Source organism: Ambystoma mexicanum, chromosome 3q (assembly GCF_040938575.1).
Source record: "Ambystoma mexicanum isolate Mex_15411 chromosome 3q, UKY_AmexF1_1, whole genome shotgun sequence".
Taxonomy (NCBI): Eukaryota; Metazoa; Chordata; class Amphibia; order Caudata; family Ambystomatidae; genus Ambystoma; species Ambystoma mexicanum.
The window spans coordinates 963,695,034-963,713,966 of record NC_090926.1 but is presented as its reverse complement, the minus strand read 5'-3'; the positions used below and the strand labels follow the sequence as shown (position 1 = coordinate 963,713,966).

Genomic DNA, 18,933 nt, shown 5'->3' with positions numbered 1-18,933 from the left:
TTTAAGGTTATTTAGTAAAAGATAGACTTGTTCCTTTGTAATCTCTTTTTAAAAGTAAAGGCATGTCTAGGATGTCAAACATCCTTAGTTTCCCCTATTGGAATGGAAGGTGTCTGTACATTGTAACCTTGGAAATATAGAATTAATTCTCTAGTTGGAATGATGGTTTGACTTTGTGGAATATGCAAGGCAGATGGATGAATGTTAACAATTGAAAATAGTTCAGGCTTATTATGTTATCTTGTATTTGATTGTGGTGCATCATGTTTGGTCTGGTGTACACCAATTCTTTGGGGAGGCAGCATGGAGCGAAGCTGGTTGAGACTGGGATGGGAAGGCAGCCTGGAGGAAAGCCGGTGAAGACAAAGCAGGGGCGGGAGTAGTGTGGCAGCGGGGCCTTGCAGCGAGCGTGGGGTGTGATGTCATTTGTAATCCGCCTTTACACAAGTGCTTCTAGGTGCAACAAGACAGGGGGTAAGACAGAGGGAGGACAAGACAAACGATCTTACAAGGCCTTGTGTCATTCAGATCGTGCAAGTGCCTTGTGTCATTCAGATCCTGCAAGTGCGACAGTGCAAAAGTGCAGGGGGAAGGGAGAGTGGGGAAGTGTTGAGGCGAGGGAAGGGGAAGTGAAATCAGGGCACCAATGCTCTGACTGAGTGCAGCCAGGGAAGTGCGGCTCTGGGTAAGTGCAAGGAGGTGGGTGGCTGTAGAGGTAACAGTTACAGCCCCTAAGTGCGTTGTCGGGCTGGAGGCAGTGCAGAGGCTAAAGCAACCAAACTGGAATAACAGCTTTCCTCACAGAGGCAAGGCCTCCTCCCTCCACCAGGAAATCACACCTAAGTGATTGTTATAGGGTGGGGGAAGAACCTGGTCTGCAGTGGGGAAGGAAACCATGAACAGCTGCAAAGCAGGAAAGGATAAGTGTGAGGACTGTCGTAAAATGGCCTCTGCCAAGAGAACAGGGAGGAGATTGCTCCTGAACTGAAGGGAGACCAAAAGAGGTGGAGACAAACAACCATCTGTGGCTAAACATCCACAAAGAACATTTTGTTTAAATGCCTATAACTTGCCACTTAAAATTGTCAAAAATAACAGAATTGTAAATCTAATTTTTTGCTGCACGTTTCAAGAGGCGGCAAAATCGTGTGACATAATTTGGAGGGAAATGGTAGAAAATGTGATTTTACACCAAATGTATTTCTGCTAGAAGTATGAAACTGTATACACTTATGCCCACGTTATACGCGCACACTTGTAGAAATTTTCTGATAAATGGGACATTATGTTCCTGATGAAAAGTGCGAAATTCTGGGAAATGCAGACACAAGATCCCACAGCTACGGGGTTTGGAGGAGTAGCTGCTGTACAAAATATGTAATCTATATATGTGGTTGTTATAGAGGTTGCATATGGGTAAATATGTATTGTGTCAAAAGTAGATTTTGTGTTCAAGAGGCTAGGGGTGGACTCTAAGCCTCATAAACCCACACCATAATGGTGACACAATGTTTACTCTCCTCCTATCAAGGCAGAGAGGAGATTCTGACCAATCCCTGTCAAAGGGGCAAGCTTCGGCTAAACCAGCACAGACACCCCCTTCATCATAGGATGAATAGAGACAGAAGACGGCAGAAAAACACACAGATTCACCCGCTAGCCGAATGCTGGCACAGCACCCTGCTGCAGAACTTTCCATCTTCCTTGCTCCAGACTCCAGAAACTTGGCAAAGCTGTACCCATTGCATAGCTGAACCAATTTCAGCTAGGCCTCAATTTCCAGAACCAGAACCAACCCTACAAACCTAAGGGGAACTAAAACACAGCCGGGCTGCGCTGTACTGCTTGCCTGCTGAAATAATTATCATCCAAACCAAAAAGGGCAGATCCAGTCCCGTGCCGTGCTGTGACCAGAGTGCATTACAGTTCAGATCCAGTCCTGTGCCGTGCGGTGTCCAGAGCGCCTTGACGCTGCTGAAATCCGATGTGTCCAGCAGTCTGTCCTGACCAGAATCCCTGACCAGAATCTTGACGGTTCCGTTTGAAACATATCTAGTGACTATCTTTAGATAGAACTGTGTCACTAGCATATGTAACTGGCTTAGTCCAATTCCTATCTTAAACCCATCCTATCTTGTCTTCAGAACCTGATTTTTGCTAGGAGTATTTTTGATTTGTCTGAACTCTCTATCCAATCCCTCCTATCTTTCTCCTGTGCTAGTTTAAAACTATCCCTGCGCTGATTTTTTTTTTTCTCATCTGAAGAAGGCTGAACCACTGCAGTCAGTCACCCTGATCAAGTGGCTGTGTTCCTGTGTGGTATTCGTTGTTTTCAAAGTTATCCACTAGTGTAAGAAATCTTTTTTGTCATTTTAAAAGTGCATTCCTGTTTCCCATTCTTGTGCCTATCTCGAAAAAACGACCTCCACTAAAACGTCCATAACTTCCTCCGTTTTCATGCTAGAAACAATATGTCAACTTCTGCTTGTAGCTAACATCCACAGCTTTAAATCGCATCTAAACCCGCATCCCAAATCCATACAGTTGTCCCGTTATTGTGATTATCCGATTATTGCGCAGTGAAAAGTTTGCTGCAAATTTCTTTTTAGGGAAACACTTACACGTGTAAAACAGCTTATGATTTCTCCCGAACTTAATTTTAAGATTTCAAATTGTTTCTTGGCATTGAATCATTGCTCGTGTTTGTTTGCACCTATCCAAAGTGGCTCCCATAAGAATCATCAATTTCAGCAATTTAAACCATATTTAGTGTTTTTGCCCAATCCATTTTCAAGATAACTTTAAAAGCCATTCAGACAGCTTGACAGTCCATTCTGTTTTCTGTTGTGTTTGCTGGGGAAAAAGGGAGATTATTATTTTGTTTGAATTATGCCATTCCTGAATACCTGCTCTCACCTCCTATCTCCTTACATTGTCTATTGGGGGGGTTGAGGGGTGTGCAGGGGGAACGGTTAGCACTGTGGTTGATACTCACTCTCACTATTACTCACACTCTCACACTCTTCTCTCTCTCACACTCTTCTCTCTCTCACACTCTTCTCTCTCTCACACTCTTCTCTCTCTCACACTCTTCTCTCTCTCACACTCTCTCTCTCACACTCTCTCACACTCTCTCTCTCACACTCTCTCTCTCACACTCTCTCTCTCACACACACTCTCTCTCTCACACTCTCTCTCTCTCTCACACTCTCTCTCTCTCTCACACTCTCTCTCTCTCTCACACTCTCTCTCTCTCTCACACTCTCTCTCACACTCTCACACTCTTTCTCACTCTCACACACTCTCTCTCTAGGAACGGTGAGGCATGGCTAGGCACAGAGCTTTGAAAGACCAGTAAAAGCATTGGATTGTTCAAAGACCATTTTCAGTGGGAATTATGCAAGCTATACGAACAAGTATTGCTCACGGATTGTCCCGAATACTGCATTTCAAGGCTCTTGGCAGCATGAAGAGAACCTGCAGGCAGTAATTCCCTGTGACAGATCACGTGGATTTATGTATTTGCAACTTCTATACTCTTGTATATTCTATATACCATCAATGGAAATGCCGGTTATAATGGCTTTCTAGGCACTACTATTTATAGGCAGTACTGAGTATTATGTGCTTGTAAGTCTTATTAGTACCCGGTGAGGGTCAATCGGAATGCAACAAACATTCTGATTGGCCCTCGCCGGGGCTTTACCTGGTCGGGATTCCTATCCTTTGTTCCCGGCGGGGGACATGGCAGCCCCACAGCCAATGAGGAGGCTTGAAACTGGGCAATCCCCGCTCCGAGCCTCCAGACGACTGGAGGCTGCCATCGTCCCCCGCTGGGGATTCAGGTAAGTATTTTCTTCTTTTGTTGAAAAGATGCAAAAATCCTCTAGTGTTAAAGGACCTCAGCCATAGAGGCGAGATATCTTAATTCTCTGAATGTTACATTCTGCAATTTTACGCTAAGGTACCAGCCAACCAAGACCAATCCTGTTTTATCCTTTGCTCCCCTCTACCCGGCTCCTCCATGACCTTGCTATCTTGGCCTTTCCCACAGTTGAATGTTTCTTTTATAGATGAAGAGTCTCTCAGGGGGTACAGGAACTGTTGGTCCATCAATAGTCTCTGGTTTTGGACCGTCACTAGACCATAGATCTTGTTGGTTAGATTGTTTCTGCAGAGAACCTTTATTTTGGATAAATCTTTGATTTCCCCCCAACCCCGCCTTCAATTCAGTTGACTTTGTATATGGTGCCTCTGTAAAGTGGGATATATTGACCCACTCAACGGCATTGCCTTACATCACTGAGCTGCTTTGTGCAAGAAACGGAAACCTGGCTGCGCTGGCTCCCGTGCGCACCAGGCCCTCAAAACTGCTTTTGGCAGCAACAACAGAAAAATGCCTGCACCATCTTGCCTCACACACTTTGGGCAAAATGGAACAAGGGGACACACTGAAAAATATGCCAGTGTCTTCTTAAACATATATGGAATCAAGTGAAAAGGAAAGCCTGTCATTGCTGCAAAAGCCAAAATCCCCTTCAAAATGAAACCGTTTTCACCCCTTGAAAATGCTGCTTTGATGCCAATTTCATCTGTCATTTTGAAACCACTGTGAGTATGAAATGATGTGGCATTTATAACGCGCCTGTACACAAGTGTTTCAACTTCATTTTTCCCTCGCACGGGAACACATGTTTATTTCTTGACAAAATGTATCCAGGCGCAGCAGTTAAAAGAGACTTTTTTTCTCTCTGAGCCAGGTCAAGGATAAATCTATCTATACTTTAGATAACAGCCCTGATGCAAGGAAAATGACTACAGCTGCTCAGACAGTGGCAATCTGAGGAGCTGCAAACTGAATTAAAGAAAGAAATGATAGCGGTTTTTAACACATGTGGAAAAATTGGCTGTGCTGACTGAAGAGAAAAAAATGACCTGTTTAAAACTCAATTGTTAATGAAAGCCTGCTTACTTAGCAATGTAATTGAATTATGTTAGTGGTGACAATACACACATAGGATATATTCTGTCATAGGTAATTCAAAACCCAAAGTAAGAAATTAAACAGTTTAAAAGACATAGGCTGGAGTTGCGAGCTCTCAGAAAAATCTGTTGTTCCAGTTGCCAGCTATGAAACTCCTCCAGGGAAGGGAGATGCACCCTAAATATAGGACACGTAGGTGCAAAGTGCCAGCTTGAAAAACTTTGAATGGGATAGGACAATGAAAGTTCATATGCTCATCAGACATTCGTCTGTGATCCAGGCTGGGACAATAGCAGTCCTGGGACACTCACCTGTCAAGTGTGAAAGGGCAATAAAACCTTTAATTAAGACTGGAAACACCCTTGCCTGGAAGGAAGTGACAGCTGCTTGCAGTTGAAGGAAGTAAAAAAAAGAGCAGGATCAAGTAACAAAGGGACTGCCTTTTGGTGCCAGAGACTATGTTATAAAGAAACTTTAAAGACTTTTAATTCTGTAGCAAGAATTAGTAGAAATGTAAAAGTGTGCAGTGTTAAATCTAATTCTGTGGGCCATCTTTTAAAACTTGGTAGAACTCATTGTTGCATGGGGAACAGAAGTTACGAAAGATGACGGATTTCCAGGAAAGTATTAATGTGGAAAACCTAAGATGTTGTACATACATCCCTGGGGACAATTCGCATTTGTGTATAAAATTGTGGAATTTTAGGCCACATTTTTAATGTGTAAAATTACAAAAATGTGTCAAATGCGAAACAAAGTCGCACAGAGTGGTGGTTTGGACTAATATGTACTGCACATCATATGTAACCTGTGGCTATAATTTGCCAAGCGATTGCAAGTGTATAAATGTATGTTTTTGGCAAAATCAGATTTTCAGTAAAGTAAATGTGGGAGTTTCTGGACATTGTAAACCACACCTCATAAACCTGACATCATTCCCTTAGAAGTCCAAGCAGCAGAGATCAAGGCAGAGATTACTAACCTTGCTCAATCCTATTGTTAGAGGCGTGTGTAGTAAAGCCTGCCCCTGTCATATACTATGATGATGTCACATGGGACATCACACAGGCACACGCTGATTCCTGATTTCCTGCGCTGGCGTCCTGGTCCTGTCTTCATCTTGCACTATCCATCTAAATTCCAGATCCCAACCACAAAGCCAAGCATTGCTAATCTAATAAACTTCAATTCTAAAATAATCCCAATAACCAAGGGAAACGTTGTGTTGTTTTGGGAAGCATCCTGAATTAACCTGGCTTGCCACTCCCTGCATGCTGCTGCCATCCTGCTCTCCTGATGCCCTATCTTATCCAGTAACCAGAAGTGCTGCCCGGTAACCAGTCCATGCCCAGCTGTTCCATATCTACTGATTTTATCTGGCTGTCCTTTGTTAGACCAGATCCGTGTGGCGACCGAGGACCGACTGTCCAAAATACAAACTAAAGTGGACTGTGAGTATCAATAGGAACCATAGTAAACCGTGCCTTGCTTTGTTCCATCCCAATCTCTAATTCATCCTATCCTTATCCTCATAATTGTAATATTGTCAAAATAATTCTTGAAACCCTGCATTTGAATCCTTGTGCTAGCGCCAACATCTTTAATAATTTTGTCTTGTAAACTCCTGAGCTATTAATCTGGAGTGATCGGACTGGGTACGCCAGGGCAGGCGCGGAGGTGCTAGGGTTGAACTCGTGAGTCAACCCCAGGGTTTACTGTATCTCAATCTGGTAGCCTAGCCTGAATGCCCTAGTGTAGAGCAAAACTGCCCTTGTCAAAATTGATTTCTGTTCCTTTTTCGCGACTTCGTTTTCTCAAAAACGCACCTCACTAGATCTTGCATAACTCACTCAATTTAACAGGTAGCGACCACATTACAATATTTCACCTGTTTTTATTAAAAAACGTTTTGCTAAATTCAGGCGGGATTTGCAAAAGTTTGATAATTTTACAATGTGTCATTTTGATTATAAACTGTTTTAAATCTTCCATTTAATTTCGAATTGTATGCTTTTGCTCAATCCATTGTTTGTGATTGCTAGTATCTTTCCAGTGTTGCTCCAGTAAAGAATTGTTTTTGTTTCAAGCATTTCAGACCCATTCATTCATTAATTCATCGTCGGATTTTAATTCTGTTTTCCAGATGTCATTCCTGATTTACCTGCTGAATCTTTTTATCCACTTAGAATTGATTATGTGTGGGTTGAGAGAACCTTGCAGGGGGAAATTGTAATTCAAGTGCTGTCTTACCTAAAATCAAAAAGTGCTCCTATTCCCTGATGTTTTGTAGTTGTGTCAATAGAAGGTTAAACTAAGGGCACTGCTTTCATTCCTATTGTTCTTATCACCCCATTGGTGATTGCTGCCCCATATTCAAAATTGTATGATTTCTTTTGAATTTTAAAATAAATATTATATTTCATCAACCAGCCTGGTTCATGGTCCATTGTGACCCGGGGTTTTTAAAAAGGGTGTGTGATATGAGTGGTGTATTATCTCAATATTGAATCTAATCTATACCATAGGCATTTCAATTGCGGGCTGCTTTCTGGACCGAGACTAAGGTGTGCGTTGCCTGATAGAAATCCTTAACCGTAATTTCAAAGCCAAGAGGTAGATCAGCCGTTGCTTCCACGAGAGCATTTCTCACTAATACAGAGTGTAAATGTAGAACTGCCCAATCCAGTCTAGTTTCATTCACAAAGTGAACCATGTTTATGTCCTCAGATTTGATGTTTTGTAAGATTTGGCACGCAATGTAGCAATTTAAAAAATGTTTCCACAATTTACTATTAGACCGTCTCTTGAAGGGATCAACCACAGAAAGGTAACTGACACTCTAGAGGCTGTAAGCGATGGATTAGTTACACTGTTTCTATCGGAATTATTCCTTCTTTCAGAATTGATTTTTACCATTAGAGCTTGTCTGTTCTCTTCCAATGTTTGGAATTGCCATTGAAGATTCCCTGATTTCTTTGGGATTTTACAAGTGACCATGGGATTTCCTTGTCGTTGAGAGAAGATCGCTTCTCAGACCTTTCCTCTTCCCAAATATATGTTTGATTCAGTAGATCCTCCTCATCATTTATCATATCTGAATAGATAGACAGATCTTGTAAAAGAGGTTTGTCCATGTGTGCTGCTTCATTAGAGGCAATACTCTCCTGTTCAGTAAATACAGGGGCTATTGCTTTCACATTTTCTCTTAAGCTCACCCTATTCGGCTTCTGGGCCTTCAGCAGTATGGTTTTTTTTTTTTTTTTTTTTTTTTTTTTGGGACATTTGGTCGGCAAATTTCTTAACAAAAGCTATTGATCCATTTGATTTTGGTTTAATTGGGAGTTGAAGCTGTTTTTTGATTTTACCCACATTTTTTGACCCATGTCTCGTTTATTGGGTTTTTCAAATATCGGAAAGGACTTGGTGCTTACATTATTACCACTGGGAATTTGGTGTACTGGGGCCCCTACCCTCCATTTCTTTGATCAGTTCCAACTTTTTCATTGTTCTGCTGGTTAACTACCTGTTGGTTGAACCTCTCCTCCATCCTAGAGTTCCACAGCTCGCAGAGAGGGACCCACTCCTGCTGTATCACTGGGCACGCTTCCTGATTGTCATTGGGTATGCTAGCCATTACCCTTAGGCTGGTCCTTGGAGTTACAGATTTTAGAAGCTCCTCCTTGTTGGCCTTTGGAGTGTACTGAACTTCCTTCAATTCTCCTTTATTCTGTGAATCATTTTCTTGGAAGGCTCTAGACCTTTTCATTGCTTCGAGTATAGACGTCACCAATGTTGTTTTATCCGCCTTCTCACCTCTTGCCAGGTCATAAAAGCCTGCCCTAACATTCAGCTGTTAGTTCCCCTTATTTATCCGGTCTGGCCTGAATATCCCCTGAAAAGGACTCCAAATATATTTAGTTTTGTATGGATCATCGCCAGGAGGGTTGCTTGGTCCTTTATCGTCTCGTTCATTGTCTGGTAAAAGTTTGGTGAACGGGTTAAGTGCTACTGCCAACGCTGCAATGACGATGTGCTGAATTTGGCCCAGTGGCATTGATGATTGCTGACACTCATTTTGGGTTCTTTTCCCAGAGAAGGATGACCCCCACTGCCCCACCTCGAGAGGAGAAGGATAAAGATGAAGACGCTAATTCGGAATCCAGTGAATTTCACTTCTCCTGATGCAATCCCTCCATTTCTGATTCCCTACCCCAGCACTTCTTTGAGGAATGAATTCCGATTCTACTATAAGTGAAGCCTCTGTTTCCTTTTGTCTACAATTAGTCGAGTTTTTATGAGCCATACTCGAGTCAGAGTTCAATTTTACTGCTAATGCAGGAGTTGATCAAATATTATGAACAGTGTCACTCAACCTTCTTTACCAAGCTATTGGTAAAGCTTTTGTAACGTAGATCTGTGCAAATGATGGGGAAAGAAAAATGTTGTGAGAAAACAAAGTAGACATTCTGTGAAAAATGTAAACATTGACCTTTTTGCTACTGTCCAAAAAGCAGCCACACCCTGGTGTTTCTCCTACTATCAAGGGAAGCAGACGGACATGTGCCTAAGCGATGGACCTGGACAACTGCTGGGGAGTCTATCTGCTTAGAGTGGGAGCATATGACTGGGGGTCACTGTCTGGCCCTTCCAAATGTTATTAGTAGACGATCGGATTTGTGGAAGGAGGCCTCACACTCTAGGTAGATGAGCACCTCCTTGCGGCTATTCCAAAGTCTCAAGTAAAAGTTCCTATTTGAAGGCAGGGTGAGTCATAGAGATCAAAGCTACTAAGTGATGGAGCTAATTGTGATGCCTAATAAGGAAACCAGGACAGTACCCCCAATGATCTTCAAAGCTTTGATGGGTGCCAAATAAAATTGCTACTACAAGAAGGCCTAGTAAAAACACATCATCTTGAAATATCGTAATCTGTCAGGGAAACATTGTAATACTGAAATTAATTAAACATCATATGAAGGTTGAAGCATCTTCCAATTCTATCCACAAAGACTGATGAGTAACATTGCTAAAGCTATATCCCTAAACAACCCCTCCTTCCAACCAACGAAGCTTGTAGAGGTGAGCTACCCTCTTGTGTATTGGAGGAATTCAATCCTATGTGCATGGGTAGAGCGGTAGGAATTTTCCAGTATCTGCATCAACCTGGGAACAGGGCAACCTGGCCAAATCTGGTATTATCGTTTTCACGTGGGTTCACTTATAACATGCAATAGACTTGCTCTGAACGGCGCAAAAGGAGGAAAGGCAACCATAAAAGCCATCTGCCAAAGAGGTGGAAAAGCATCAACTCCACGGGCTGTATGATCTCGGACTCTAGAGTAGAAGATCCAGAGTTTTACAGTGTATTTTGAAGGGAAATCAGTCTGTCGTTGGAGTACCAACGAACTGCCACATCACTGGAAATCCATGGGGGGAAGAAGGAAAGTGTGGCTAATCACACATCTTACTCTGTGAGCCTCCTATCTCTTGTTCCTCTCTCTCCCTTGGTTGTTAATTGCTTGTAATGAGTAAATGTCACTCTGGCCATTTCCCCATTCACAGTGCCAGACACGTCGGTGACTGAGAGCTGGCTTCCCTATGCATGGCCAGTCTGCTGTTTCTCCTATTCACTCTCAGAGGCTGTAAAAGGGCAAGGGGGTGAAGGGGATATTGGGTGGTTCAGTCACATGCAAAGATGTGGACCAAGGCCGTGAAGCCAGCGGCGTGGGCTACACACCCAGTTACCACAAAGTGGTATAATTGTTTAACTGATTCTTTGTCAGTAGTCATTCTTCAAACAATTTCTTTGAGTTTTTTTAATTCGAAGTTTATTCGTTATCACATTAGTGCTACACAGTTATGGGTCACTGGTCTAGCAGATGCATCACATAAGCTCTAGTTGGCCTATGCATTTCAGATATGTATCCTTGCTCAGGGCCAGCTCATCCTGGTTAATATCCTATCTTAACCAATTGCTGCTTGGATCAATGCCCCACAGTATACCAAAGTACAACATATTTACAATAAACACGTGCATCATAATATGTGATATCGGTTCCACATTGCAATCAATTCATCAGTCATTGTTAGAAAACACATGTCATAAGGACACCGTGGGTTGAACAATTGGTAAATCAGTGTGAAGCCACCCCCAAACATTAATTAATGATCACATATTACACCGTCGCAATCAATAAACAGTGTTTAGTCACCCCCAAAAATTTATAATCACATTTAGCCATGTTGCAATATGTATAAACAATATCATGACATGTATGCAAGCAAGCAAGCGAGGTTTCAAAGAATCAAGTGAGTCAAGTTCATACATACGTTTCAAGTCAGGGAGGAAATGCTAAATGAGATAATTATGTATTCAATGCATAGTTCTAAGCAAGCGTTGCCACTTCCTGGGGCAAACTTGGTGCACTGGCCTGTGTTGATGTCCATTGCATAAAATAGAAGTTTAAGGGCAGCACTATGAAATCTTATCACTGTTGGTAGCAAGCGCAAGTTGGGTGCTGCAAAAAAAAAATAGAAAAATGCAATATGAATGGGATCTTATTTGAGATCTAAGCGATCTGCTGTATATCGCGTATGGTGCTTACCTAGCAACCACTGAAGCCTGTCAACGAAGACGCCGCGGGTGTGCGCGCTTCGTCCTTTTGATGTTAATGATAGCGAGATGTTAGGAAATAGTTGCCATGGGTACGGCTGGATGCCTGGATAAGACGGCGGCCTTCTTAGAATGGTGTGCTCGGTTGTCATGACTGACTCAATGAGCAGGGAATGAAGAATCCTAATATCAGATTAACTAGTTATGCTGTACCTAAAATTGAAAAACCACATAACTTATTAAGTCCAAAGTAATCCAATGTAAAGTGGATCAAAAACCGAAAATCAAAAAATCAGTAACTGATGACGTAAAAGTGCTGCTATAATGTCTGGCAGAAAATACGAATTGCCGTGGTGTAGTTTAGTACGAAAAATATAATTAACTCGATGCGAAGCTATAATGGAGAGATGGCCACAGGGTAATCATCTTAACTCGGATCACTCAGAATGGAACGTGATCACGAGTGACCGCATCTGGTGTGACTAATACTGTCATACCCAGTTTGTATCTCAGGTTGAAGAACTGATTGTCATGATGCCTACTCCTGGGGAACCAGACCAGGTCCAGCAACCCCGGAAGCAGGAATCAAGTTATTTTGAGCAAGCCCAAAAGCCCCTGCTAGGGGCTGTTTGGGTGCGGTCCTGGTGCCTATGGTGCCAGGCTCATATGGAGAGTCCGTCCTGGCGCCAGGCTCATAGAGTAGAACCTGATGCAGACCATGCTGCAAGCTTACCTGGTGCAGACCATGCTGCAGAGCTCCAAGCCAAATGAGGCTTGGAAGGGACTATTTTACCTAGGGACTATTTTTTTACTCTGGTGGGGCTGGGGAAGAATACTTACCTGGGACTACTTTGGAGGCTATTTAAACCACGTCCGAAGAGCAGCACACGCTTTGCGTTATTCTTTATCCAGCAGCGTAACGCTCACCGTGTCTGCAAGCCTGCATCCAGTCTTCTGCCACGCCCACCTCGAGTCTGCAGCTCCTAGAAAAAGGGAGGAACAGAAGGAGAAAGGTTAGAATAAGAGCAAACCTTCGATCCTTACCTGAATTCCGGATCCACCGCACCTTCGAGCATTTACGCGTGCAGCCTCGCCTGCTGCAGCGCCGCGCTGAACTCACCGGCCTTCGCAGCGTCCTCACGAACCACTGCATCCTTCTGCACGTTCCCGCCGCATTCTGGCACCTAAGGGGAACACAAGAACAGCAAAGGTGAGCCAAGGAAATAAACTGAGGCAATAGTAACTACCCCCATAGACTTACCTGATTTACCGCCGGGGGTACTATTCCTCTTCACGGGTCGGCGCAGTCTCCATTGCATCCTCGCAGCACCCCGGCCCCTAAGGGGAACAAAAGGACGACAAGGTGAGACAACGGGACAAATAAGGGGAACTCTTCTCACCACAATAGACTTACCTAATTTTACCGCCGGAGGCATAATTCCCCGAACTTCATATTTTCTCGCCACACCTGCATAAGGGAACAAGCAGCTTACATTCTGGCCTTATTTTATAGAACTGTGTAGGATAAGCCAAATCCTTAGCTGAACTTCGTCAGCTACCCCGAGGAACTCTTCGCTGGGGTCAAGCTGCAAACTGCAAGGAATCGGACAAGAGTGAAAGTCAGACATGTGAGCTCTTACGAACTACATATTTTTTTGAGTCAATATTGTTCTGGAACTCGCCAATTCCTTCGAGCCAGTGAAGCAACTGGTTATCAACGTGCCCCTGCGCTCCATGCAGGATGGAGAGCTCATCTTTTCAAACCATCAGGTGAGACTATAAGAGGGCACATCAAAGGTGATCTGTGGGGAGAACAGCGGGGTGGGGGGGAATTTACGCTCAACTCCATGGGTGGTTAATTCCCTTTCTCCATTTGCAGAAGAATATTCCTACGGGCCAAGCAAACGAAGCTAGGTGGGCCAGTCCAGTCTGTCATTTCGGCCCTACGCGTCACATTGGTAGAGACCGCAGCTGTCCAGTTCAGATCGACGCCTCTGTGGGAGCCAGGTGAGCGTAACACTGATATACAATGATGCGTAATAAACCAAAAATGTTGAACGATCAGTGTGTGTCAATTACATATATCGCAGAGAGATCCATAAGATGGTATGTGAGGTCAAAGTAGTGATCGACTAACTTTAAATAAGCCTCAGCTGGCTCGCTCTAGTCGGCTATTAAAGTGACACACCAGTGGTTGTTACAAAATGATGGAGATCCCTAGAATGTGAACAAGTTGTGGTCAATCAATATAACCTTGTTTAACTGTTGAAACTCACGTGATAATTATGTCCTCAACATGGCTACCAGGAAAGTGGTGATGGACATGTATACAGTAGGTGTATTCCCATTCTTCTGTCTGTGTTGTAAGCATCAATGTTCAGAATGTAAACCTACGTGCGGCGACTTAAATTGCGATAACACCTTACTGACATGAACTCATGAGACAATGTGCCTAGTGAGAAATTGTCTGTTCCGCTCGAGGAATCAGTCTATGGTTGGAACTACCACAGATTACCAATAGGACCGACAGGTGTGACATTGGAGTTACCAATGTCGTACACCAATCTGGCCTTGTGTTCTTCACAGTAATTCCCTATATCTAATTAATCACGGTTAGACCTTGTCTGTACAGTAACCATAACAGGTGTAAAAGTAAACCCTATTACAAAAAACAGCTAAGATCTAATTCTTCATTCATTCCATTTGGTGACAGTGAATCAAGTTTTTCAATCCAAAAAGCTTCCTTCTGTGCTCGCCATTTCTTAATGTCGCGATTTAGACTTTTTGTGAGCATCACTTCCAGTATTAAGAATCTGAGTTGTGTGATTGAGTGTCCATTGTCATTAAAGTGTTTTGCGACTGCTGAAGTTCTGTTCTTGTTTCTGATGTTGGATTTGTGTGCATTCATCCTAATGCTGACTTTGCGCGACATCTCTCTTACATAGTACTTCCCACAGGGGCATTTGATCGCATAGATGGCGTTTCCTGATTGGCATGTGGTGTGCTGCTTCAATTTTATTTTTTCTTCTGTTGGTGGATGTGTAAGCACGTTGCCTTTAATGACGTTATTGCAATTCCCGCAACTCGTGCATTGGTACGTGCCGGGATGTTTGATTTAGAGGTTCCTTGCCTCTGATATCAACAAGCATGTTGCGTAAATTGCTACTTTTCTGGTATGCAAACACTGGTGGTTGTGGAAATAATTCTTTAGTTCTTTCATTACTGGTTAGTATGTTCCATCTGTTTTGAATAATGGTTCAGTCACATGGCCAGTGCATTCCAGTTGGATGAGCGGAATGTCACCAATCATTTCCACCTGTCCCTAGCTGAAGACCGCCTCGATTGGGTCCCCCTCCACATCTTGCTTCTGGAATCTGTCGTTCTCTCCAATGGCAGTGGCGGGATGGAAGAAAGCCATTCTTCTAGGTGGGACAGTTCAGCCACCATGTTATGCCATGCCTAGATGGGGGAGTGGAGACTGAGGGCAAGTGGGCAGTCTTTGGAGACAGGGAACCCAGTGATCCAGATTGTGACATGTCTCGACGAAGGGGTAGATGTGCCTAGGTGAAGAATAAGGGTTGTTTTGGACGAGTTACTGTTTTACCTTCAGTAGTCCCCAGCGCTTGCACACAAGCTTGAGATTTCTGGGAGGAATACAATGCCTACAAGCTACCTGAATATGGCCCCAATGAACAGAAAGACCAACGAAGGATGAAGGGCAGTGAACATTTTGGAAATTCAAGTCCAGGCACCCCCTAGATCTCATAATTGTCTGACAGGCAGAAAATAGAGTGGGTAGTAAATGGAGAGTACCAGCCCAGTTGAGGTCCTGAGGGTGAGCGGGGAAGTGCCTGAACAAGCTAATTTATTTTAATCTTTAAGCTGAGGTATCCTGGGCCATCGGGTAAAATACCTGTCCAGCATTGCACATCCTTCATAGAGTAAATTGATGCAATTTCCTTGTGTTTGCTCCCTTGTATCTTGCCAATCCTACTCAAGCCCCCCCCCCCCACACACCCCCCCACCTTTTTTTTTTGCAAGTCCTAGTCCTTCACTCTCCTCCTGCTGTAATATTGTCTGCCTTTGCAACAGCTTAGGCGTTTGGTAGCTGTACCGGCAGTGATGTGGATGAGGTTGGGTTGTTTCTACTTCCCAAAAGAGGACTCTTAATTGTTGGCATAGAAAAGGCGTCTCTGGGTGGGTAAATGAAGATAACTGGGAAGTAATCCATGCATTCATTGCTGATGGAAAACATTCCGTGGGGATTCTACCTTTCTCGTCCATGATAACGTCTAAGTCTCGTGGCCACGAAGGACCCTTAATATCTAATATACTACTCAATATCCCTCTCCTTTTTTGATTGCCTTTTTACATTTCTGACATAAATGGTGATAAAGAGCGAGCTCAGCACTCGCTTTCAAGCAGGTTAGTGTTTTATTGTAAGAAAAACAATTCTATCCAAGTAAAACGAACACAGCCTGCCAAACTATCTGCAACCTTCCACCATGGGAAATTCTCCATCTTCTATGGCCCAGGCAAAAGCATTGCGGCTTTAAGTCGATTTAGTACCTACCTCTCTCACATCAGGTGAGCTTGGTGCTGAGATCATGCTTTTAGTTACAGCATCCTTCGTCAATAGCCTACCAATATTCCCCATAGAGTAACATTAGCGAATGAAGTTGTCTTCTAGTCATACTTTGAAATATTCGGTGCCTTTGCGTCCGGGCCTGCTGAAAAGCCTCAATTCAGCTGCTAACAGCATGATGAAAGTCAAAAGGATTGTATCACAGCATTGAAACACGTTTTTTGTAAAGTATATAATTCACAGCGTCTGTTACTTCAGGGATCACTTAAAATGATGTTCTCATACTATTGGCATCACCTAAAATTCTTGTTTCGTTTGTTCCTTAAGGTACTGTCACTATGATAGCAGGCTACAGCCCAGTTACCCAGGCATTTCTGGGTACCCTGTTCACATGGGGTCTAACAGCGGCAGGATCTGCGCTGGTCTTTATCTTCTCCAGTGGTCAGGTGAGTGTGGGAAGACAATGTAAACCTGATTGTGGAGCATACAAATGAATAGTTTGTGTGCCTAGATGATACGGAAAATGGGTTTGTGATTTACAAGTAAAGTGTGACCTTTTGAAACTGTGTTTAGCTGAGTTGAAACCTGGGAAACCCATGGTGGTTCTGATATGCTGGGGTGGTATCTAGCACGGCCTTCATTACATTTAACTGATCGCCAGCAAAACTTCAGTTAATCTAACCGATTTTTTTTTTTTTTTTCTTTTTTTTTTAATTTTTATTTTTTTTATTTTGTGTGTGGCTGAAATCCTTCTGGTCACCAACACGCCCCACATGAACACACTGAATGCTTGAACAGACTTCCTCAGCGGGGTGGGGTCTTTTTATGGAGATCTTTTTTCCCTCCACACCTCATCCAAAAACCTTCTTATTCAAGCAACCCCTGAAACCTGGAATTTTTTTGTTCTTAAATCTATCTCTCACTACATTTCACATGTAACCTGAGAAAGCGCTATGTCGCAGTGGGAACCAATTCTTAGGGCTCTGCACACCTGCTCGACCTGCCTTGAAAGCCTCACTGATTGGAATTTCAAAGGATGGCTCTGCCTAAAAAGCAAGAACATTGTATAGATGTGTACAGACGATTGGCCAGCAGACCTAATTCTAAATCCCTTTGCACCTGTTAGATTAATTTGGGCTTAGAAGGAAAAAGTCCTAATTGATAAACCATATTTTTATGAGCCCTTGCCCCACCCTCATAGCTTGGCAATTATGTTTTTGCTGCAATAGATTACACCTGTACCCAACAAAACCCCCTAACAAATTCCAAGGTGTCTAAAAAAAGGCTCTGGAGACCAGATTCTGAGTGGTCCCCCTGCACCAACTATAGTACTCCTGTTCCATTGGCTTTAGAAGAGTCAACAAATTCACATGAAGAGCCACAGTCCTGTCTATTCAGAAATGCACAGCAAACAATTCATATTTGTATTGGTAGTGGTTAAGGCCAAGGCTATGGGTGGATCGCAATGCAGAAATGAGGTATAGATTTATTTTTTTTAATACATTGAGCCAGACTCCATGGTGTATGAAGAGGATTTAGAGTATGAATGCAAAATGTCTATCCCTAGAAATGGACCACATGAGTATTGTGGGAGAAATTGGAGCGAGCTGTCGCAGAACAGACACTCTGGCAGCCTAGGATGTGTCGGGTGGCTAAGGAAGTCTAGGTCAGGAAAAACAATGCCCATGTCGGATCTGGAGTTTGCTGTTGGATCCGGGCATGTGTTTTCTCCCTTGAAGCTTAATGTTCCTGAGCCCCAGAAGCCCGGAGTAAGTAGAAATGTTATTGGCTGTCTGGCCAAAGTTCTCCATCACGATTCAACTCTTATTGATAAAGGTAAATGTGTTAACTAGGAAGGTAGGGAAGGATCCAAAGGGTCTGTCTCAAGGCAATGTGGGATTATGGTGGGGCGAGGATAGAGGAGAACATTTTTAGTAATTTGTGGGTTATCTTACTGGCCCTGATACCTCTCCCAATTACAAGCCTCCAATTCATTTTCAATTAGGTGTCATGATTTGTCTCACGGTCACCTCGACATCTTATTGTCAAACTCCAATTACCTTGCTATAACCCCCACTCCCCCCCCCCCCCCCCCGATTTCTCATTAAACTTTTCAGGCTTTTCTCTTAAACAATCATGAGTGCCATGACTTGCAAAAACTCTCGTTCATATTGTGTTACAAGCAATCAAATTGCATATCTTCAATTCTCCGCTTTTACCACTCCTGCTCTTTTTGTTCCCACCCCTCCCATCTCTGCTTTAAAATACTAATTTCCTTTTGCCTCATTCTTATTTTCATCATCCCATCATTTTCTTCTTTTCATTCCTCATGGTTTCGAATTGCATTGAAGTGGCTTAAATGTGATCTTTTAGTACTTTTTCAAACTCTCACATTATATGGCAAGAGTCCAGTTAGGGTATGACAGAGGAGTAGCTGAGCTTCTTGCAGGAGATTAGCATAACTGGGTGATTAGATAGTTGTGGGAAACATCGAAGAGAAGTTGTGATGTGTTTTTTTTTTTTTTTTTTTTTGTGGGTTTACCAAATGATCTCTCAAATGTGCACATTGCCACATACCTTTTCAGTAATTGGTACATTCTTCCTGCTGTTTGATGGCGGTGGATGAGAAAGCGAGAAGATGGTTTGGGTGACACTGGGGAAAAGGTGCAAAAACAGCCAATTTGGGGATTGTCTCGGTCTTAGGTTGAGGCAGTGTCTGGTAGCTTGATTTTGGACACTTTAGAATTTTGC

At 43.1% G+C, this 18,933-nt stretch overlaps 1 protein-coding gene across 2 annotated transcripts in view; it reads left to right on the top strand.

Annotated features, from left to right (window-relative positions):
- The window catches only part of SLC39A11 (solute carrier family 39 member 11), a 2,648,929-nt gene that overhangs the window by 7,136 nt on the left and 2,622,860 nt on the right, over positions 1 to 18,933 (top strand). For both annotated transcript variants that reach the window (XM_069655098.1, XM_069655097.1), the window contains exon 2: positions 16,510 to 16,628. In XM_069655098.1, coding sequence (XP_069511199.1) covers positions 16,521 to 16,628 — 108 coding nt within the window. In that variant the 5' untranslated portion in view covers positions 16,510 to 16,520. The remainder of the gene's footprint in view (positions 1 to 16,509; positions 16,629 to 18,933) is intronic.